At 38.6% G+C, this 23,702-nt stretch overlaps 2 protein-coding genes across 5 annotated transcripts in view; one reads left to right on the top strand and one right to left on the bottom strand.

Moving 5' to 3' along the window:
* The window catches only part of LOC139746254 (uncharacterized), a 140,458-nt gene that overhangs the window by 111,576 nt on the left and 5,180 nt on the right, over positions 1–23,702 (top strand). For all 4 annotated transcript variants that reach the window (XM_071657275.1, XM_071657273.1, XM_071657276.1 and 1 more), the window contains 3 exons: positions 10,707–11,525; positions 15,488–15,673; positions 19,506–19,784. In XM_071657275.1, coding sequence (XP_071513376.1) covers positions 10,707–11,525; positions 15,488–15,673; positions 19,506–19,784 — 1,284 coding nt within the window. The remainder of the gene's footprint in view (positions 1–10,706; positions 11,526–15,487; positions 15,674–19,505; positions 19,785–23,702) is intronic.
* LOC139746253 (uncharacterized) overlaps positions 15,501–23,702 on the bottom strand; it is a 91,764-nt gene continuing 83,562 nt past the window's right edge. The window contains exon 9 of the mRNA XM_071657269.1: positions 15,501–15,682. Within this exon, the coding sequence (XP_071513370.1) occupies positions 15,645–15,682 (38 nt within the window). The 3' untranslated portion in view covers positions 15,501–15,644. The remainder of the gene's footprint in view (positions 15,683–23,702) is intronic.

The raw sequence follows: 23,702 nt of genomic DNA, 5'->3' as shown, positions 1-23,702 counted from the left end.
GAGCATCTCTATCAACTCTATCATATGCCTTCTCCAGATCCATAAATGCTACATACAAATCCATTTGCTTTTCTAAGTATTTCTCACATACATTCTTCAAAGCAAACACCTGATCCACACATCCTCTACCACTTCTGAAACCACACTGCTCTTCCCCAATATGATGCTCTGTACATGCCTTCACCCTCTCAATCAATACCCTCCCATATAATTTACCAGGAATACTCAACAAACTTATACCTCTGTAATTTGAGCATTCACTCTTATCCCCTTTGCCTTTGTACAATGGCACTATGCATGCATTCCGCCAATCCTCAGGCACCTCACCATGCGTCATACATACATTAAATAACCTTACCAACCAGTCAACAATACAGTCACCCCCTTTTTTAATAAATTCCACTGCAATACCATCCAAACCTGCTGCCTTGCCGGCTTTCGTATATATATATATATATATATATATATATATATATATATATATATATATATATATGTATTGATTGAGAGGGTGAAGGCATGTACAGAGCATCAGATTGGGGAAGAGCAGTGTTGTTTCAGAAGTGGTAGAGGATGTGTGGATCAGGTGTTTGCTTTGAAGAATGTATGTGAGAAATACTTAGAAAAGCAAATGGATTTGTATGTAGCATTTATGGATCTGGAGAAGGCATATGATAGAGTTGATAGAGATGCTCTGTGGAAGGTATTAAGAATATATGGTGTGGGAGGCAAGTTGTTAGAAGCAGTGAAAAGTTTTTATCGAGGATGTAAGGCATGTGTACGTGTAGGAAGAGAGGAAAGTGATTGGTTCTCAGTGAAAGTAGGTTTGCGGCAGGGGTGTGTGATGTCTCCATGGTTGTTTAATTTGTTTATGGATGGGGTTGTTAGGGAGGTAAATGCAAGAGTTTTGGAAAGAGGGGCAAGTATGAAGTCTGTTGGGGATGAGAGAGCTTGGGAAGTGAGTCAGTTGTTGTTCGCTGATGACACAGCACTGGTGGCTGATTCATGTGTGAAACTGCAGAAGCTGGTGACTGAGTTTGGTAAAGTGTGTGGAAGAAGAAAGTTAAGAGTAAATGTGAATAAGAGCAAGGTTATTAGGTACAGTAGGGTTGAGGGTCAAGTCAATTGGGAGGTGAGTTTGAATGGAGAAAAACTGGAGGAAGTGAAGTGTTTTAGATATCTGGGAGTGGATCTGGCAGCGGATGGAACCATGGAAGCGGAAGTGGATCATAGGGTGGGGGAGGGGGCGAAAATTCTGGGGGCCTTGAAGAATGTGTGGAAGTCGAGAACATTATCTCGGAAAGCAAAAATGGGTATGTTTGAAGGAATAGTGGTTCCAACAATGTTGTATGGTTGCGAGGCGTGGGCTATGGATAGAGTTGTGCGCAGGAGGATGGATGTGCTGGAAATGAGATGTTTGAGGACAATGTGTGGTGTGAGGTGGTTTGATCGAGTGAGTAACGTAAGGGTAAGAGAGATGTGTGGAAATAAAAAGAGCGTGGTTGAGAGAGCAGAAGAGGGTGTTTTGAAGTGGTTTGGGCACATGGAGAGGATGAGTGAGGAAAGATTGACCAAGAGGATATATGTGTCGGAGGTGGAGGGAACAAGGAGAAGAGGGAGACCAAATTGGAGGTGGAAGGATGGAGTGAAAAAGATTTTGTGTGATCGGGGCCTGAGCATGCAGGAGGGTGAGAGGAGGGCGGGGAACAGAGTGAATTGGAGTGATGTGGTGTACCGGGGCTGACGTGCTGTCGGTGGATTGAATCAGCGCATGTGAAGCGTCTGGGGTAAACCATGGAAAGCTGTGTAGGTATGTATATTTGCGTGTGTGGACGTATGTATATACATGTGTATGGGGGGGGGGTTGGGCCATTTCTTTCGTCTGTTTCCTTGCGCTACCTCGCAAATGCGGGAGACAGCGACAAAGTATAAAAAAAAAGAAATATATATATATATAGAAGTGGTAGAGGATGTGTGGATCAGGTGTTTGCTTTGAAGAATGTATGTGAGAAATACTTAGAAAAGCAAAGGGATTTGTATGTAGCATTTATGGATCTGGAGAAGGCATATGATAGAGTTGATAGAGATGCTCTGTGGAAGGTATTAAGAATATATGGTGTGGGAGGCAAGTTGTTAGAAGCAGTGAAAAGTTTTTATCGAGGATGTAAGGCATGTGTACGTGTAGGAAGAGAGGAAAGTGATTGGTTCTCAGTGAATGTAGGTTTGCGGCAGGGGTGTGTGATGTCTCCATGGTTGTTTAATTTGTTTATGGATGGGGTTGTAAAGGAGGTAAATGCAAGAGTCCTGGAAAGAGGGGCAAGTATGAAGTCTGTTGGGGATGAGAGAGCTTGGGAAGTGAGTCAATTGTTGTTCGCTGATGATACAGCGCTGGTGGCTGATTCATGTGAGAAACTGCAGAAGCTGGTGACTGAGTTTGGTAAAGTGTGTGGAAGAAGAAAGTTGAGAGTAAATGTGAATAAGAGCAAGGTTATTAGGTACAGTAGGGGTGAGGGTCAAGTCAATTGGGAGGTGAGTTTGAATGGAGAAAAACTGGAGGAAGTGAAGTGTTTTAGATATCTGGAGTGGATCTGTCAGCGGATGGAACCATGGAAGCGGAAGTGGATCATAGGGTGGGGGAGGGGGCGAAAATTTTGGGAGCCTTGAAAAATGTGTGGAAGTCGAGAACATTATCTCGGAAAGCAAAAATGGGTATGTTTGAGGGAATAGTGGTTACCAACAATGCTGTATGGTTGCGAGGCGTGGGCTATGGATAGAGATGTGCGCAGGAGGATGGATGTGCTGGAAATGAGATGTTTGAGGACAATGTGTGGTGTGAGGTGGTTTGAGCGAGTAAGTAACGTAAGGGTAAGAGAGATGTGTGGAAATAAAAAGAGCGTGGTTGAGAGAGCAGAAGAGGGTGTTTTGAAATGGTTTGGGCACATGGAGAGGATGAGTGAGGAAAGATTGACCAAGAGGATATATGTTCGGAGGTGGAGGGAACGAGGAGAAGAGGGAGACCAAATTGGAGGGTGGAAAGATGGAGTGAAAAAGATTTTGTGTGATCGGGGCCTGAACATGCAGGAGGGTGAAAGGAGGGCAAGAAATAGAGTGAATTGGAGTCATGTGGTATACAGGGTTGACGTGCTGTCAGTGGATTGAAGCAAGGCATGTGAAGCGTCTGGGGTAAACCATGGAAAGCTGTGTAGGTATGTATATTTGCGTGTGTGTGGACGTTGTATGTACATGTGTATGGGGGGGTGGGCCATTTCTTTCGTCTGTTTCCTTGCGCTACCTCGCAAACTGCGGGAGACAGCGACAAAGTATAAAAAAAAAAAAAAAAAATATAATAATTATATTATATATAATATATATATAATTATATATAAATATATATATAAATATATAAGTGATATTATATTACCCTGGGGATAGGGGAGAAAGATACTTCCCTACGTATTCCCTGCGTGTCTGTAGAAGGCGACTAAAAGGGGAGGGGAGCGGGTGAGCTGGAAACCCTCCCCTTTCTTGGTTTTTTTTAATTTTCAAAAGAAGGAACAGAAAGGGGGTCAGGTGAGGATATTCCCTCTAAGGCCCAGTTCTCTGTTCTTAACGCTACCTCCTAACGCGGGAAATGGCAAATAGTATGAAAAAAAATATATATATATATATATATATATTTTTTTTTTTTTTCATACTATTCGCCATTTCCCGCATTAGCGAGATAGCGCTAAGAACAGAGGACTGGGCCTTTGAGGAATATCCTCACCTGGCCCCCTTCTCTGTTCCTTCTTTTGGAATAAAAAAAGAAAAAAAAAAAAAAAAAAAAGTGGGGAAAGTATTAAAAAATATATGGTGTGGGAGGCAGTTGTTAGAAGCAGTGAAAAGTTTTTATCGAGGATGTAAGGCATGTGTACGTGTGGGAAGAGAGGAAAGTATTGGTTCTCAGTGAATGTAGTTTGCGGCAGGGGTGTGTGATGTCTCCATGGTTTTTTAATTTGTTTATGGATGGGTTGTTAGGGGTGACTGCAAGAGTTTTGGAAAAGGGGCAAGTATGAAGTCTGTTGGGATGAGAGAGCTTGGGAAGTGAGTCAGTTGTTGTTCGCTGATGACACAGCGCTGGTGGCTGATTCATGTGAGAAACTGCAGAAGCTGGTGACTGAGTTTGGTAAAGTGTGTGGAAGAAGAAAGTTAAGAGTAAATGTGAATAAGAGCAAGGTTATTAGGTACAGTAGGGTTGAGGGTCAAGTCAATTGGGAGGTGAGTTTGAATGGAGAAAAACTGGAGGAAGTGAAGTGTTTTAGATATCTGGGAGTGGATCTGGCAGCGGATGGAACCATGGAAGCGGAAGTGGATCATAGGGTGGGGGAGGGGGCGAAAATTCTGGGAGCCTTGAAGAATGTGTGGAAGTCGAGAACATTATCTCGGAAAGCAAAAATGGGTATGTTTGAAGGAATAGTGGTTCCAACAATGTTGTATGGTTGCGAGGCGTGGGCTATGGATAGAGTTGTGCGCAGGAGGATGGATGTGCTGGAAATGAGATGTTTGAGGACAATGTGTGGTGTGAGGTGGTTTGATCGAGTGAGTAACGTAAGGGTAAGAGAGATGTGTGGAAATAAAAAGAGCGTGGTTGAGAGAGCAGAAGAGGGTGTTTTGAAGTGGTTTGGGCACATGGAGAGGATGAGTGAGGAAAGATTGACCAAGAGGATATATGTGTCGGAGGTGGAGGGAACAAGGAGAAGAGGGAGACCAAATTGGAGGTGGAAGGATGGAGTGAAAAAGATTTTGTGTGATCGGGGCCTGAGCATGCAGGAGGGTGAGAGGAGGGCGGGAACAGAGTGAATTGGAGTGATGTGGTGTACCGGGGCTGACGTGCTGTCGGTGGATTGAATCAGCGCATGTGAAGCGTCTGGGGTAAACCATGGAAAGCTGTGTAGGTATGTATATTTGCGTGTGTGGACGTATGTATATACATGTGTATGGGGGGGGGGGTTGGGCCATTTCTTTCGTCTGTTTCCTTGCGCTACCTCGCAAATGCGGGAGACAGCGACAAAGTATAAAAAAAAAGAAATATATATATATATATATATATATATATATATATATATATATATATATATATTTTTTTTTTTTTTTTTTTTTTTTTTTATACTTTGTCGCTGTCTCCCGCGTTTGCGAGGTAGCGCAAGGAAACAGACGAAAGAAATGGCCCAACCCCCATACACACGTACATACACACGTCCACACACGCAAATATACATACCTACACAGCTTTCCATGGTTTACCCCAGACGCTTCACATGCCTTGATTCAATCCACTGACAGCACGTCAACCCCTGTATACCACATCGCTCCAATTCACTCTATTTCTTGCCCTCCTTTCACCCTCCTGCATGTTCAGGCCCCGATCACACAAAATCTTTTTCACTCCATCTTTCCACCTCCAATTTGGTCTCCCTCTTCTCCTCGTTCCCTCCACCTCCGACACATATATCCTCTTGGTCAATCTTTCCTCACTCATCCTCTCCATGTGCCCAAACCATTTCAAAACACCCTCTTCTGCTCTCTCAACCACGCTCTTTTTATTTCCACACATCTCTCTTACCCTTATATATATATATATATATATATATATATATATATATATATATATATATATATTTATATATATATATATATATATATATATATATATTATCCCTGGGGATAGGGGAGAAAGAATACTTCCCACGTATTCCCTGCGTGTCGTAGAAGGCGACTAAAAGGGGAGGGAGCGGGTGGCTGGAAACCCTCCCCTTTCTTGTTTTTTTTTAATTTTCCAAAAGAAGGAACAGAGAAGGGGGTCAGGTGAGGATATTCCCTCTAAGGCCCAGTTCTCTGTTCTTAACGCTACCTCGCTAACGCGGGAAATGGCAAATAGTATGAAAAAAAATATATATATATATATATATATTTTTTTTTTTTTTTCATACTATTCGCCATTTCCCGCATTAGCGAGATAGCGCTAAGAACAGAGGACTGGGCCTTTGAGGGAATATCCTCACCTGGCCCCCTTCTCTGTTCCTTCTTTTGGAATAAAAAAAAGAAAAAAAAAAAAAAAAAAGTGTGGAAAGTATTAAGAATATATGGTGTGGGAGGCAAGTTGTTAGAAGCAGTGAAAAGTTTTTATCGAGGATGTAAGGCATGTGTACGTGTAGGAAGAGAGGAAAGTGATTGGTTCTCAGTGAATGTAGGTTTGCGGCAGGGGTGTGTGATGTCTCCATGGTTGTTTAATTTGTTTATGGATGGGGTTGTTAGGGAGGTGACTGCAAGAGTTTTGGAAAGAGGGGCAAGTATGAAGTCTGTTGGGGATGAGAGAGCTTGGGAAGTGAGTCAGTTGTTGTTCGCTGATGATACATTTGCTGGTGGCTGATTCATGTGAGAAACTGCAGAAGCTGGTGACTGAGTTTGGTAAAGTGTGTGAAAGAAGAAAGTTAAGAGTAAATGTGAATAAGAGCAAGGTTATTAGGTACAGTAGGGTTGAGGGTCAAGTCAATTGGGAGGTAAGTTTGAATGGAGAAAAATTGGAGGAAGTAAAGTGTTTTAGATATCTGGGAGTGGATCTGGCAGCGGATGGAACCATGGAAGCGGAAGTGGATCATAGGGTGGGGGAGGGGGCGAAAATTCTGGGAGCCTTGAAGAATGTGTGGAAGTCGAGAACATTATCTCGGAAAGCAAAAATGGGTATGTTTGAAGGAATAGTGGTTCCAACAATGTTGTATGGTTGCGAGGCGTGGGCTATGGATAGAGTTGTGTGCAGGAGGATGGATGTGCTGGAAATGAGATGTTTGAGGACTATGTGTGGTGTGAGGTGGTTTGATCAAGTAAGTAACGTAAGGGTAAGAGAGATGTGTGAAAATAAAAAGAGCATGGTTGAGAGAGCAGAAGAGGGTGTTTTGAAATGGTTTGGGCACATGGAGAGAATGAGTGAGGAAAGATTGACCAAGAGGATATATATGTCGGAGGTGGAGGGAACGAGAAGTGAGAGACCAAATTTGGGGTGGAAAGAGGGAGTGAAAAATATTTTGTGTGATCGGGGCCTGAACATGCAGGAGGGTGAAAGGAGGGCAAGGAATAGAGTGAATTGGATCGATGTGGTATACCGGGGTTGACGTGCTGTCAGTGGATTGAATCAGGGCATGTGAAGCGTCTGGGGTAAACCATGGAAAGCTGTGTAGGTATGTATATTTGTATGTGTGGACGTATGTATATACATGTGTATGGGGGTGGGTTGGGCCATTTCTTTCGTCTGTTTCCTTGCGCTACCTCGCAAATGCGGGAGACAGCGACAAAGCAAAAAAAAAAAATATATATATTGGAAAGGATCACAATTTCGCGCATGGTCAAGTATATTCCTATGAGTCCACGGGAACTCTTAGGAATATATATATATATATATATATATATATATATATATATATATATATATATATATATATGCGCGTTGGTCTTCCACATTATTTTTTTTTAATTTTCCAAAAGAAGGAGCAGAGAAGGGGGCCAGATGAGGATATTCCTTTAAAGGCCCAGCTCTCTGTTCTTAACGCTACCTCGCTAACGCGGGAAATGGCGAATAATTTGAAAAATATATATATATATATATATATATATATATATATATATATATATATATATATATATATATATATATATGCGCTACCTCGCAAGCACGGGAGACAGCGACAAGGCAAAATAAATTATATAAATATATATATATATATTTTTGTTTATTTTGCTTTGTCGCTGTCTCCCGCGTTTGCGAGGTAGTGCAAGGAAACAGACGAAAGAAATGGCCCAACCCACCCCCATACACATGTATATACATACACGTCCACACACGCAAATATACATACCTATACATCTCAATGTACACATATATATAAACACACAGACACATACATATATACCCATGCACACAATTCACAGTGTCTGCCTTTATTCATTCCCATTGCCACCTCGCCACACATGGAATACCATCCCCCTCCCCCCTCATGTGTGCGAGGTAGCGCTACGAAAAGACAACAAAGGTCCCATTCATTCACACTCAGTCTCTAGCTGTCATGCAATAATGCCCGAAACCACAGCTCCCTCTCCACATCCAGGCCCCACACAACTTTCCATGGTTTACCCCAGACGCTTCACATGCCCTGATTCAATCCACTGACAGCACGTCTACCCCGGTATACTACATCGATCCAATTCACTCTATTCCTTGCCCTCTCACCCTCCTGCATGTTCAGGCCCTGATCACTCAAAATCTTTTTCACTCCATCTTTCCACCTCCAATTTGGTCTCCCACTTCTCCTCATTCCCTCCACCTCTGACATATATATCCTCTTTGTCAATTTTTCCTCACTCATTTTCTCTATGTGATCATACTATTTCAGTACACCCTTTATGCTCCCTTGAAAGGGTGGCCATGGCAGAAGAGTCTCCAAAACTGGTAAACTCCAGTGTTGCGTCATAGCCTTTAATGCCTAATTCTTAACAGGCCATGGGATAGGGCAACCCTAGTGCAGTGTTTTTAGAAGTTCCTACCTGTTGTTCCCACCAACTACTATTACCTAATTAATGCATTGATTTATGCTTTGCCTTTGTTCCAACCTACTATTTATGCGTAATGCATACATTAATGCTTTGATGTCTGCTTTGCCTCAATAAGGTCATTAAAAGTTTTGATATTGTACTCTTTGTCTTTTATAGAAATATGACAGGAATCCCATCAGGTCTTGATGCTGAGTTCTCTCAAAGTTGATCAGTCACTCCACTTATGTTCCTTGTGGTAGTATCTTTAGGGGTATACTCATCATGATTAAATTTTTCATTTTTATCTTTTTTTTTCAGGAATCTGGTTGATGTTAGTTGATTTGCATTTGGCAAATACTTTTTAGATCATTTTCATATTAATTTCCTATGTTAAAAGGTCTAATCTCAGAATATTTGTTCTTTGTATATTCTTTTCTTTCATACTATTCACCATATCCCGCGTTAGCAAGGTAGCGTTAAGAACAGAGGACAGGTACTTTGAGGGAATATCCTCATCTGGCCCCCTTCTCTGTTCCTTCTTTGGTGAAAAAAAAAACGAGGGGAGGATTTCCAACCCCCCGCTCCCTTCCCTTTTAGTCACCTTCTACGACACGCAGGGAATACGTGGGAGGTATTTTTTCTCCCCTATCCCCATATTCATATATTAATATATGCAAATAGAACCTTTGGATTGTGTTTCATACTTTGTCTTACTTTCTTCTCATTTATTCTCCATTTTCTTCTGTATGACTTATTATTTCTGCCAGTATATCTTTTTTTTTCTGGGTCTTGTGCTGATCTCTCCTTATTGTATTCTTTAGCTTTTTCATGTGTTCTCTTCTTCAAACCATTCATTGTTTTCACTCTGTTGGTATGTCTCCACATGATTATAGTTTCTTTTATAAGGTGCAAAACTTGCAGTTATTGTTTTATACACTGATATAAAACTTGTGTTTCTTTGTACGTTATTGTGGTTGAAAACTTTCTATTACATTGTTGTGATCATTATATTGGTTTCATTCCATATGATTTTTGTGAGTAGAAATTTAAGGTCGTTATACCGTTTACATCATCTATTCCTGCATTCTGTTTGTCTTCTGTTTCTACATTAAAGTTAGTCAACACTTTTATGATGTGATCTGAGATAGTAGATTTATATACTCTATGGTGTGTGATGAGTGCTATGAATGTAAGAGGGAAGTGTGGTAGTAAGCGTATTATAATTGAAAGCTTACAAGGATTTGCTGAAATTTTTGGACATATGGCTGTGGTGAGCAAAGGAAGACTGATTGATAGGATCTGCATTTTAGACATGTGGTATAGACATGGAGGGAGGAAAGGGGAGGGTGATTGATAGGATCTGCATGTTAGACATGTGGTATAGACATGGAGGGAGGAAAGGGGAGGGGGAGACCAAAAAAGAAATGGAAGGGTGAAATGAAAGAGGCTTTTGGGTGGCATGACTTGATCTTTAAGAAAGGTGGGAAGTGTTTTTGGGTTAGAACGAATTGAATCAATGTGGTATACTCAGGTATGATTTACTGTTAGGGAGATATGAAGTGGTCAAGGTAAACCATGGAATGATTTTTTGGGCTTGACTTTGAATAGGGGACTATGCCTAAAGTGTGCTATACATGATATCTATAGAGTGAATGTTCACATATGAGGCCGTTGTTCATCTGTTCATGACACTACCTCTCTAAGGCAGAAAATATATGTGTACATAAAATTTTAATGTCATGTATGTACACTTAAAAGAACAAAGGGTTAGTTTTTCTTAATTTTATGTCGTATTAATGTCTTTTTTCATTTTATACAGTAGTTATAATTTTTTCCTGTAGTTTCATAGAAATGTATTTGCATTGTAGTCAAGGCTGTTCTGATGTACTGCAGTTATTAGTCACAAGACAATTTTTGTTTTCTTTTCTTTTAGTTTGTGTTAAAGTAAGTACTTCCGTCATTGTAATCTACAGTCAATAAAGAATTTTTAATTTCCAAGTTTTTCTTTTTTTCTTTTTTCCCTTAGATATCATATTGTGCATGAATTTGCAGTTTGTAGTATATTCATAGTAAAAACAGTTAGTTCTGTTGTAATTCACATTCTATATAGCATAGAGTGAGATGGTGTTTTGTATACTTATCAGCTCTCCAGAGGCTCCACGATCTCGTACGAAGCAGCACCACCACCACAGTTCAGATGCTGACTCCTCTTCTGATAAACGATCTGGACGACACCAAGATGCCATACCTTCAAATCAGCAGACTTCCAGAACGAGTTCAAAGGATAATAACAAGGGGCGAGAGAGTCACAAGGAAAAGGAATGTGATAAACAAAAGGAGAACCAGTGTAATGTATTTACAATACAAGATAGTGAAAAAAGCCAAGACAGAATTAAGCAAAAGAGTAGGAGTAGGAGTCGAAATAGGAGTGGTGAACAGAAGCATGGATCTCCGTGGAGGATTTCATCCACACCAGGATCAACAGGAAGTCATGATCATGAAAGAACTGAAAAGGTCAACAAACCTGAGGCTACAGGTAGTGAGAGGCATAGTAGCTGTGACATGAGCAACTCACCTTTGCAGCGGCAGCCACAAAGATATGCTAAAACCACAGATTGTGCTAAGCTCAGGTCCTTGTCACGTTCAGCCAGCAGATCTCCAGTTGGAGTTTCCCCAAAGCAGGAAGCACATGATAGTATTAGGGTGAACCTTACAGGTTGCGGGTCAATTCCCCTACCTAAAGTAGGTAGCCCATGTAAAACCATAGGAGATAAATGCAGCCCAAAGTGGGTTCAGAGTCAGTTATTGCCATCTAAGGTATCAGAAATCAGTGATACTTTGAAAAGATTAAATGAACCATCCAGTGTACAGAGTAGTGGATCTCAAGATCTACCACGTCTCCCGCAGAATGGCCGCCTCACAGGGACATCCTTTGCTAGCAAGTCTCCAGTGCCACACTCAAGGTAAATAATTACACATTCATGGTTAACAGATATGTAACACTTAAGTAATTAATTAATTGAAAAAGAAGGCTAGGTTATTAAACCCAGCTTTCTTTTTCAAGTGCTGTATAATTTACAATTTAAGCACCTGGTTTAAGGTAAGTATTGATTATGTAACACATATTTCATTATGTCCAGAGCTCATCAGTCACTCTGCTGACCAGCAGATAGTTTACTCCCCTTTGACAGATGCATAGCAGCTTTTTGCAGAACAGATGCATATCATATTTGATGAAATTTTTTTATTGAACTTATTGAACTCCCAGAATACCCATCTATTAATTGAATTGTATTTGTAGTGCTCTGATAATTATTTCAGTACCTGACAGTTCTCAGAGGGCAGGCTTCTTGTTTAAATGGAAGGGTAGCTGGACCATCATGGTTTATTATGTCAAACTTCCAGCTAAAGTGCCTGCCATCCCCAAACAACTGTTTACTGTGGACCAGCTAATATTGGCAAACATAAACACAAAACATATATCTGCTTGTACTGGGCATTTTGCACTGCTTGCAGCTGGGTTGCCAGCTCTCATTTCATATGAGATTCACCCATCAGGAATGCTACGATGCAGTGGAGTTGTTTTGTGAAGAAATAAAGAACAGCCTTTGATTAGGCACTAGTTTTAAGCAAGTGATGGTGAAGGGTGACCTGGTGTGATATTGCTTACCCTATTTTGTGTGTAAAGTTAGATACCTAGATTGTGTGAACATTAAAGGCAAAATGAGTATATGATAATACCATTATCTTATTCACATAAATTGCAAGTTCCAAACCATGGGTTTTCATGGCTATTCTAAAGATTCACAATTAAAATCAGCATTCATGATCTAATTCACCCTTGGCATATAAATTAAGGGCTTCTCTGTGGTAATATGTCTCTCGAAATATACGTAAGTCTGACTAGTTCAAACAGTGCCACAGAGACAGCTCTCACTTGGCGGTCACCTTTCAAGCTGAGTTGTCAGTGAAAGATTTTCAATCTCCAGACATAGCTTTGCTTTTGTATTCAAAACATAGGTCCATGAAGAGAAAGAGAGTTTGAATTTATAAGTTTCAGGGATGAATGAGTAGTGAAGTGAAGGTGACAGGATTTTCAGGAAGCTAAGAAAAAAAGAATGATGAAAATCAAAGTGAATTCCATACTCTCTTCATTTTTCCATATGTGGCTGGTAGATTGCATGTCATTTATCCAACAAATATGAAATTATTGATTTGACATTTTCTTTTATTTTTTCTATATCAGAAGAATGTTAATTTTTAGATCTGACACTGAAATTTTTTGAAATCTATACTGGATAGATAAAAATGGTTTACAAAAAATGCATAAAATGTGACAGATTTTTCTCCCACAAATGTCAAATAAAGTGACCCAGCTATGTCAGTAAACAGCTGAAATAATTTTTTGTTATAAAAGAAAAATCTGAATACCAGTATGCATTTTATCTCTATTTATATAAGTGAAGAGTTCTTGGAAAATTGACAGTTTTGGTGAAAGATAAAAGTTTGCATTTTGTATTACCATTTCCGTGTAAATTATGGTAATGACAATACAAAATACAGTATTATGTATAATATGAATAATTTACATCAAGATCTAAACAAAAATATGGCTAATATCCAAAATGTGAGATCTGGTACCTGTGGGTATATATCAAGTTTTTCACATCCAAATGTTATCTATTTCTGGAAAGTCTTGGTCTTGGGCATTCTCAGTCTCAATCTTAACACTGTGAACAGGAACTGGTGCAGCTGAGTTGGTTGATGGAAGTGAGTAAAGTGTTTCCAACTCCTCATAAACCAAATGTATTTCTGAGGAACATAATCATTGTTGTTGTCAAACTTGCTCCCACTCTCAGAAACTGCCAAAATGACTTTAGTCTGATGATCTTTGCATGCTACCACTCTTCCATATAGCCTACCAACTACACTCAACAACCTTATACGTCTGTAATTTGAACACTCACTTTAGTCCCTTTTGTATTTATTCAGTGGCATTATACATGTGCTCAGGCAATCCTCTGGCAGTTAACCATGAAAATCTTGACAAACTAGTCACTGTCACCCCATCATAAGAAATTCAGCTGCAGTACCATCCACTCCAGCCTCTTTGCCACTTTTCATTTTATGCAGGGCTTTCACTACCTCTCCTCTTTTCATTAACCCAATTGCTGTAAGTCTTTCACTTCACATAAATCCATGCTCAAAATATTCCACATCTGCCACCTTGTCATCAGACACTGGGAGCACAAATTGGTATATATAACCTTGTGCCAACTACTCACTCTTTCATCTTTCCATACTCCTCAGTTTATACCCCAGGTTCCTCTGAATCACTTTAGCCCTTTACAAGACCCCAGCCTCAAGTCCTGCTTTCTGATATTTATTTCCACATGTGTTTTCTCAAACACTTCTCCAAACAGAGGTTTGAAGATCACACAATACATTGCTATGTGAGCATTCATCCTTCTCCTAAAGACTATGTGGAAAGGCTTTCAGTCCTTCCTCGAAGGATCTGATGTCTCACATGTGGCTGAAGTCCTTTTGCCAATGAGAATAGGGCTATTATATCACTTTACATATTTTTTTCAGAGATTATTAAAACTTTTCCATGTAGCTTCAGGCTTTAGAGAGTTAGAGTTTTGCTAGCTTCTTCCAATCTCAAGACTCTTCTCTTTATTGACAACTTCTTATGGGTGAAGATAACTCAAAAACCAAGATTCTTACCAAAGAGTGAAATAATTTAATATGGAAGTATCTCTTTTGTTTACTCTTGAACCACTTTTTGGTGAGGAATATCTCAACATTGAGTAAGATCTTTGCCCCTTATCCTGGGCTTTACAACAGAGAACATGATGTGAGGGAGTTGGTCTTCATTACCTTCCTCAGAAACCTTTCATGAAAAAAAATAAGTTAACCGATAAAACAACTAAGAGGTTTTGATACTTATCTTTCGCCTTCTACAAACAGTACCTTTGCTTAAACATTTTGTATCTACCCTGTGACCCTGAGGTTTCCTCCTTTAGGACAGTTTCTAGTATACCCCTTATTGACCACTGAAGGTTCTTATTCTGCTTTTAGGTCTAGTCTTCCCAGAATTTTTTTGTGTAGACCCTCCTCCTTCATGTGGGTATGCTTTCATGCTCTTGGAACAAACCTCAGAGCAGAGAAATTTTGATTGTGAAGTTTAAAAAACTCTTTCTTCTGCCTGAGATGGTGGCCTGTTAGCATTTTTTCCTGGTCTCTTCTTTTTCGGTAAACCTTTCTTTTAATCAACTGTGACCACTTTTTGGTAGATATCTACAAGGAAGAATAAGTGAGCTTTCTGTGGCTGTGAGCTAGTGAGTCAATGGCTTTATCTCTGTGGCAGTCTTTGATTGGATGGGCCTGGAATAAGTAAATCACCCAATAACTTCTTGAAGGATGGCTTTTGGTGGGGAAAGCTAATGCTACACAGCAGAGACAAAGGATTAGGTCTTAATGCTGATATTCTCCCTAGAGAATATCTCATGCTCATGCGACACCATTTCAGAGAGAAAAGGTTTTTCAAATTTCAAAATCTACATTTTTTTTAATTTTGTAGACCCTCATACTGAAAGATGTCAAGATTTGGTTAGTTGTTTTACCTATCTAGATGCAGTACCTTCCAATATTTTGATAAAATCAGGGGCTACAAAAACTATTCTCCTGTGTGATTCAAGCAGGGTTATTGTTCCCTTTTTTGATGAAATACCAGAAAAATATCAGGTAAATAATTTATTTAAAACTTTGGAAATGTACACTGATCTCTTGGGCAAGCAACTTTCTTAGTTACTGTATCATGTGGGTATGTTTTACTAACTCACAGTTTCCTTTATTCATCATAAATCTGTGTTCTACTTGAAGATAGAATATATCTGTGGGCATAATAAATTCTTAATTTCAGTGGTGCACCATCAGGATCTCCTGCACTAAGTAGATATTCCAGAAGTTCTAGCAGAGGCAGATCATCTTCCCGTAGCACCCGCAGTTCTCGCTCAGCCTCTTCCTCTAGATCCCACTCTCCTTCACCACGGTCTCATTCACCTTCACTACGTTCACGCTCACCTACTTCCCGGTCCAGATCTCCCAGGTATGTCTTCTGAAAATAGTACCAAAGTATGTGCTAATGATAACTCAGCAGTGGAAATGTACAGAACTGAAATTATAACACTAAAACATAATTCAGAAGCACAAACTGGGGACTTTTCATACTCTCGTGACATAGTCACTTTATGGAGATGAGTCCTGCCCCAATATGTGACTCCATCAGTTGCAAATATTCCCTTGGAACATGCACCAACAGAATGCCAAAAATATAGGAGTGTTAGAGTCAGGTATTAATTATGTATAATAAGATTGGAAGGAAAAAAAGAACAAGAAATTATAGACAATTATGTTAATGTAAATTGACTGATGAATTTTTAAAGGAATCCAATTTTTTTTTTTCATACTATTTGCCATTTCCCGCATCAGCGAGGTAGCATGAAGAACAAAGGACTGGGCCTTTGAGGGAATAGCCTCACCTGGCCCCCTTCTCTGAACAGAACAGGAATCCAAATATATATTATATAAATGCTTTTAAGTTTATAGGTATCATTTAAACAAAGCCAAAAAAATACTATTATATCAGTAATTTTCAGTTTGTAGGTATCGTTTAAAGGAAGTTGTAATGTATGGTTCTGTGTAAGTATCATATTTCAAGATATCTCTTTCATGCTAAACAATATTGAATAATCATTAGGTAATGATGTTTTACAGATTCCCCCAAATCAGTCAGAATTATTGTAATATTTCAGTCACATTACATCATAAAAGATTATGAAATTCAGTGTTATTGTATGGTATAATATATACATAACTTGATTCTTGTTTTACTGGTTTTTCAGTTATGGTCTTTATTTGCTGTTTTTTTCATTCAATTTTTTCCCCTTTTTGTGTCACCATTTCTCATTGCATCTTCCCTGGATTTGTCATGCATTATGAAATTTTTTTTTACAGTTTACCCTAAGAATTTACTTTGGTTCCTTTCTTATCCTGTTTTCTGTTCCTCTTTTACACTTTGGTAGTTAAAAGTGCCAACCTAATTTTAATCATGTTTTAACATTTATGTCAAATAATGTTTGAATGAGGTAACTTCTTTATTTTTGTTACATAAAAGATTATTGAAGGTAATACTAAATGATAAAGGAAGTTTTTTCCAGTGAAGTGAAATGTATGGGGGACCTCAATGCAAGCTTATAAATAAGATAGTAGAAGTACAGGAGATGGACAAATAATGCTCCTGGCCAAATAAACCATTGAATGATATATTTTATGGAGAAAAGATGGCCCTGTAAATGGTAAATTTCTATAAAGCTTTGAATCTATTTGTACAATGAAACTTGTTAATTTCTATACTGTTAATTTTATGGTGTGGGTTGTCCCTCCATCTCTTACATAATGTAAATTATTGTTGCATCTACATTAAACATTGTAGGATTAACATGAATATACATGTGGAAATTGATTTTGAAGATGAAATGGATGTGCATACATTTAAATCCAGTGCAGACTTATTAATTGCAAATTTTCAATAAAGTGTGATTTTCATTGGTTTAGTATATTTGATGATGTGAATGTTGTGTAAATTTGGAAGTGAAATAGACCTGCACATGGTAAAGTTACTACATGTTGATTAGCTACAACTCCTTATGCTGTAAAATCCTTAGTTTTCTTAGTCTTGCCTCTGGACTGTGATAATTGTGCATGGAAGTTCTCGGACTTTTCACAACCCTGAGATTTTAGGAGCACTAATAAATGATTCTCCCAATGATTTTCATCTGTCTACTCAAAATAATATCAGGTACTATAAAACCTCTTTTAATTTTATAAGGAATATTTTGGCTCCTCAGGCTTGGAATTTTTCTGGTTTAGAGTCCTTCTCTAGTCCTTTTTGTGAAAAAACAAAACAAAGCAGGGCTATTGGAACTACAGTAGTTCTATATGAGCAATTTTTCTTTCATAAACTTCACTAGAGCCTCTAATATGTTTCCTCACTATTTCTTAAGTATATCTATCTCTGAAATGTAGTAAGGGTTATCATAAATCTTGATAATCTTTTTACAATCATAAGATTTTTATTTGTTGTTTTAGCATCTCAGCAGTTTGTCATAGACCTCTCTTCCTTATAACCATTGGCACTAAGAGAAGAGTTTCTGCGGTATACATAATACATAATGGTCACAGAAGAATTTCCCCTTATGGCTTGTAAAATCTCAAGTGAATTGATGGAGTCAACAGAGATTTTAAGAATTGCTCTGTGGACTCAGTATGTTTTTGTTTTAGATTACTTATCACATATTTGTAGTCTATGGGGGGGGGGGGGTGAGTTTTACGTTCAAGGGGGTCTCATCTCATGAACATTCTCTGTCGTAGTTTGTCTGTACTGTATTCTATCCATACACCAGTCATACTGTTAATGTACTTCCTCACATTCTTTTATTTAAGTTTCTAACTTAATTTTCTGTTATGGCCTTGGGCTGTTTAGTCTCTACATCTCTCAGAGAACTGTTTAGAGTCAGCATCATCATTCTGCTTTAAAAAAATAGAGGTTTTGATCAAGTCACCCCTCACTTTTCTTGACTCCCAAATGGACAAATTAAAAGCAATAACTTTTCCCTGTAACTCAGATCTCTTAATTCTGGTACCATCTCTGTTGCTCTCCTCTGAACTTTCTCTGCTTTTTGTGCTTATTTAGGTGAGTGATCAGACTTTAGAAGCATATTGAAATTTTGGCCTTATGATGTGAACAGCTTGCTGAATATTTTCTTATCCATGAGCTTGAATGCTTTTTTAATATTTGCAAGCAGACAGTTTGTCTCCTTAATTGTTCTCTTAAGGTAGGACTCTGGCAATAGGTTAGGGATAATATGGACTCTCAAGTCTTTTTCACTGATTCTTGCAGTTTGCTTTCTGTTGGATGATATTCATATTGAGGCCTTCTTTTCATTTACTTAGGTCAAATGTCATTGTACTTGTATCAGACCAATGGGAGCTTAAGGTCACCTTGTAAAGTGATGCGTTCCTCCATGCTTTTCACTTTCGTTGTTACATTTGTATCATTTGAAGGCATATTCTGGTAATACCCTCAGGCAAGTCATTTACATAAATCAAGAAGAGTAACAAAGCAGAACTCTGTGGCACTCTGCTGGTGACAACCCATTTTGAGAAGGCTCCGCTGATAAACATCTTTTGTTCCCTTTCAGTTAGATAATCTGTATGTCAGAGGCTATAAGTTCAATAAGGTAGCCTTCATTATAAAAATAAACTCTCGAGGGTGGTTTTTTTCAAGCATATTTCCCAGTTTAATCTTCCAGCCCTTTCCTCCTTAGCCTTTCAAAAAAACCTTCTCAAGACTGTCAGGTTGACATGTATATACTGAGATTCATGAGGCAGGTCAGTGGAGGTTGCTGATTGGTTAGAGAATGAACCCAGCTAAAGTTATGGGATGTTATCACCAAATAATGTAGGTGGTTACATTCACCCCAATGGTGTGGGTCAAGAAATTTTTAACTTTCAGAGGTTCAAAAACATCTCTCATGGCTTATGGAAGACTCCTGTAAATGTAGCTCATACTTCAAATCTTATATTTCCCAAAGTTTTTCTGATATTATAAGGGGGGTTATTATTATCCATCCATCCAACAAGTATTAACTGAAAAAATTTCTTATTCACTTTTCAGTTCACTTTTCATCAAACAAAGTTTGCCTTAAATAAATGTACCTTGCAGTTTAAAGGGCAAAATTAATCTGTGCATACTTGATTGTTTCTTACATTTTTGTGTAGAAATACAATATAGTGCTTATTAATGCTTTTAAGTGATATTCCTTTTCACTTGATAATCCTGTGATAGGCAGCTTTTAAAACTTATGCACTTCTATCAGGTCTCACTCCCCCCGCTCTCGGTCTCAGTCACATTCCCAGTCAAGGTCACGCTCACCCCGTTCAAGGTCTAGGTCACGGTCATACTCCAGGTCAAGATCACGCTCCAGATCAAGATCAAGACGCTCAAGGTCAAGATCTCGGTCTCACTCATATGGCCGTTACAGTCGATCTGTCTCAAGGTCACGATCAAGATCCAGGTCAAGATCTCGATCACGATCCCTCTCAATACCACGTAGAAGGGGATCTCCTTCATTCTTAGATAAGAGAAGGATTACCAGGTAAAAGCCTGTGTATAGCTGCTGATCTTTTTTTTTTTTATCTTCTTAAATATTGCACCATTTATCTATTTAATTTGGTAATGCTTAATGTCTTCTAATAATATATGTTATATTTGCACCCTAATATATTTATTTATTATCATTTCGTAGTTTTAGTTGTTTTTTTCAGCATAAAAAACAATATAAATGTAGATTGTAGACCAGTATATTCAGTTTCATTTAATTTCTGCCTGTATAAATATACCTGGTAACATTAGTTGTTAGCATGTTATTGTATATGCCTACATATGAATCATATGAACCAGGATGCTATGCTGTTGTTTAATTTGCATTGTTTTACTCTATTGTATTTCCTTATCTTTGCTTCACGAATGCTTGTAATTGTTCCGTGTATAGATGCCTACAGAAGTTGAGGGTCAGGATCTGCTTACAAACTGACAGATGGCCATGGATGATGCTCGGACTGATAATACCAACCTAAGTATAGTAATTAAAGTTTTATTTATTAAACATTTCTCATAGTTAGGCAAGGAATGTTAACTACAGATCACAGTTTGTGAATATTTGTTCATTGTATAAGTGGTGTAATGATATACTAGTGCATTTATTATCATGTTTCAGTGTGGTACATATTCTTTTGAGTTGTTAGAAGGATGTACATTAAAACTTCATTGTTTTGTATAGAGAACAAATTATGTCTGATAAAAAGTTGCATTACTCTGCATTTATTATAAAAAGGCTTGACAGTATAATAAAAACATTAGTATATTTATCATACTGTGAATCAAGATATGTATGTGATTAGTACAGGTACACCACTAATTTTCTGGCACTCTTGGTTCCAAAGCCTTGTTGGATTAGTCATTTTTCCGGACTAACCATGGTTACGTAATAATAATTCATCAACACAACCTCTAACCCACTTATTATACATCTCCCATGTGTCTAAAGTATACCATGTACTGCTAGAAATTTAAATTAAACAAATATTAAATGTTCAAGCTCCCTAAGATGGTGAGTCTGTCCTTAGATTGTTTGAATCCAGTGGTGTATCTAGGGTATGCCAGGTAGGGTAGGTACCCTGGGCGCCACTTGAAGGGGGGCACCAGTGGCGTAGTGGTGTTTTGGATCCAGACAATGATTTGGATTGTAAAGATTTAAATTTCTTGACCATGAAAACATATCTCTGGCATTTGGAATCACATTTATATCATTATTAGTTCAATAGTTATTCACAAAAATTGATATTTCTGTAATGGCGTCCTGGAGCCAGACGATGATTCGGATCACTCCCAAAATCTAATCAATTGGTCCTTGTGTCATTTCTGACTTTCCCTGAAAATTTCATCAAAATTTGGTCATAACTTTTGTTGAAAGTTGCTCACAGGCAAACAAACAAATGCCAGTAAAAACACAGTCTCCTTGGTGGAAGTAATAAGAATAAAAAATGTTGGTGTCATATGTTTGGACGGGCACAAATTCATTGCTTGCCATAGGTGCTATTTCCCCCTAGATATGCCCCTGTTTGAATCCTGTGGGGTCTTCTTTGCCTTCTGCTGTTAGTGTTTTCCTAGGTGTGCATCGCCAGAATAATGCAGTTTCGTCTGCATAACACACCTGCTCATGACTGAGGTACTCGTTAGCTACGAGTTTCGCAAATTCGTCCACATACTCAGCAGCTCCTTGTGGTTTGCAGGCCACTTTTCTCTGCACTTTATTTATGGAAATTCCATGACCTTCTTTAATCTTTAAAGCCATCCTTCACTATAGTCATGCTCATGTTGTAATTTAAGTTCTTTATGGAACAACGTAGCCTGGTCCATTATCATGCTACTTGACAAGTCCACTCCATTACTCCGACACTGTTGAAACCATACCATCATCACTGGATCATGCTCAATACTCTTACCATCTTTCATAGTTTTTCTAATTATCATTTGGTTCTTGGAATCGCTGTCTGCATGGAATTTCAATATTTTCTCAAAACAGTCCATTTTTTTTCAAGTTTTACTTTATCTTGGATTGATATGGACTGGTGTTTACATTTGACACCATGACTGACACTCATATGTCTTAGAAGCCATAGCTAGGGTTAGATTTAAGCAAAATAAGCTAAGAATCTCATAGAATTGCGGTATCACCACCAATGAGTGCATTGTAAAGAATGTAAATAAGTGTGCCCTACACACAGTGCCTTGTGTGGCCGCCCAGTAAACTAGCCTGGCGGTCACGGTAATTTCAAGTTCCCTCACGTAGTTTTGTCCGGACTAAAGGTGCCGAACCATCAGTTGCCAGAAAATTGGTGGTGTACATGTATACTAATATGCCTTTACACCTTTTGTATACATTTTGCACCATTATCTTAACATGAAGATATAAGTAGCATCCTTCAGGAGAGAGTAGTCAACTTTTTCACATCTCCAAAATACGCAAGGAAATTATGATAGGTATCATAGTAAGAGCACCCTCATATAGGCACAAATTATTTATATTTGCTGCAGGTGTTTGAAGTAATAAAAGAATAGACCATATGATAGAACTGAGGATAGAGTAAGAGAGGTTCAAGGTTTAACTGAGGATTATGCAGAAGTCATTTTGCTTCATTTTTTCATTCAGGGTGTAATAGAAGTTTTGTCTACAGGTTTTGGAAGTGGGATGTGTGTGCAGAGGTCTTGGGTGGAAAATTCACCCTCTCCTTTCCCTTGCATTGATAGTTGAGGCATATCTAAGTAAATGACATCCCTGTGGTAGCTGATACTCTTGCTGAAGGTTTCTCATAAGTGTTTAGAGATAACAGATAGAAAAGGGGTTCCAAGAAAGTAGACAATGAGAGGCTTTTCCCCATCTATCTCCTCTTATAATGAAGGATGAAATACACAATATGTTAATAATTTGCCAGAGGCCCTCATAGAATTCTTGTTAGATTTATTTAATCTAATATCCCATGTAAATGGAACACATTTTTTATTCTTGCCATTCTTTTCATTGCTGCAAGCTGTAGACTTATTGCACTGACTATTTATTTGTCTTTGTAAGCTAATGAAAAATATTATGAATGATAGAAGCCCCAGGGTGCACAAAGGAATGTGTGGAAAGAGAAGTCTAAGTCTATGAGAGCAAAGATGGGTAAATTTGATGGTATAGTAGTCCAGTCAGTTTTGTATGGATGTGAGACATGGGCTCTAGATAAAAAGTTATGGAAGAAGGCAAATGTGCTGGAAATGAAATGTTTGAGAAAAATATGTGGTGTGAGGAGGATTTATCAGTAAGAAATGGTAGGGTAAGGTGGAGGTGTGGGAGTAAGAGGAGTATGTATGAGAGAGCTGAATAGAGTGTGCAGAAATGGTTTGGACATATGAAGAGGATGACTAAGAGGGTTTAAATGTCAGAAAGCGAGGGAACAAAGAAAAGTTGGTAACTGAGGAGATGGAGTGAAAGATGTTTTGATGGTTCAGGGCCTAAGCATGAAGAAGGGTTTAAGGGATGCAAGGGATAGAGCAAACTCAAATGATTTGGTATACAGGGAATGATGTGCTCTCAGTTGGCTGAAGGAGGGTATGTGAAATGGTTCATGGAAACAACTGAAAGGTCTGTGGGGCCTGGTTGTAGATAGGGGGACTGCTTTCAGACAACTAGAATGCAGATGTGAACAAATGAGGCCATTTCTTCATCTGTTCCTGGTGCTGCCTCAATGATGAAGGTAATGGCAATCCTGTTACTGCATGTGAGTAATTACCTGTTTGTACTTTATGGGAAGGGAATTTTACAAGTTGGGCCCCATCTCTTGAACAGTTTCTCCCATCCTTCAATATCTTAGTTTGTGTGTGTGTGTGTGCTGATGATGCAAGGTTATGAGGAAAGTAAAAAGTAAGGAGGATTGCATGAAGTTACAATAAGGGGAATTTAGACTCCAAAGTT

The sequence above is a fragment of the Panulirus ornatus genome, chromosome 64 (genome assembly GCF_036320965.1).
Source record: "Panulirus ornatus isolate Po-2019 chromosome 64, ASM3632096v1, whole genome shotgun sequence".
Classification (NCBI taxonomy): domain Eukaryota; kingdom Metazoa; phylum Arthropoda; class Malacostraca; order Decapoda; family Palinuridae; genus Panulirus; species Panulirus ornatus.
This window is presented reverse-complemented; position numbering and strand designations above follow the sequence as displayed.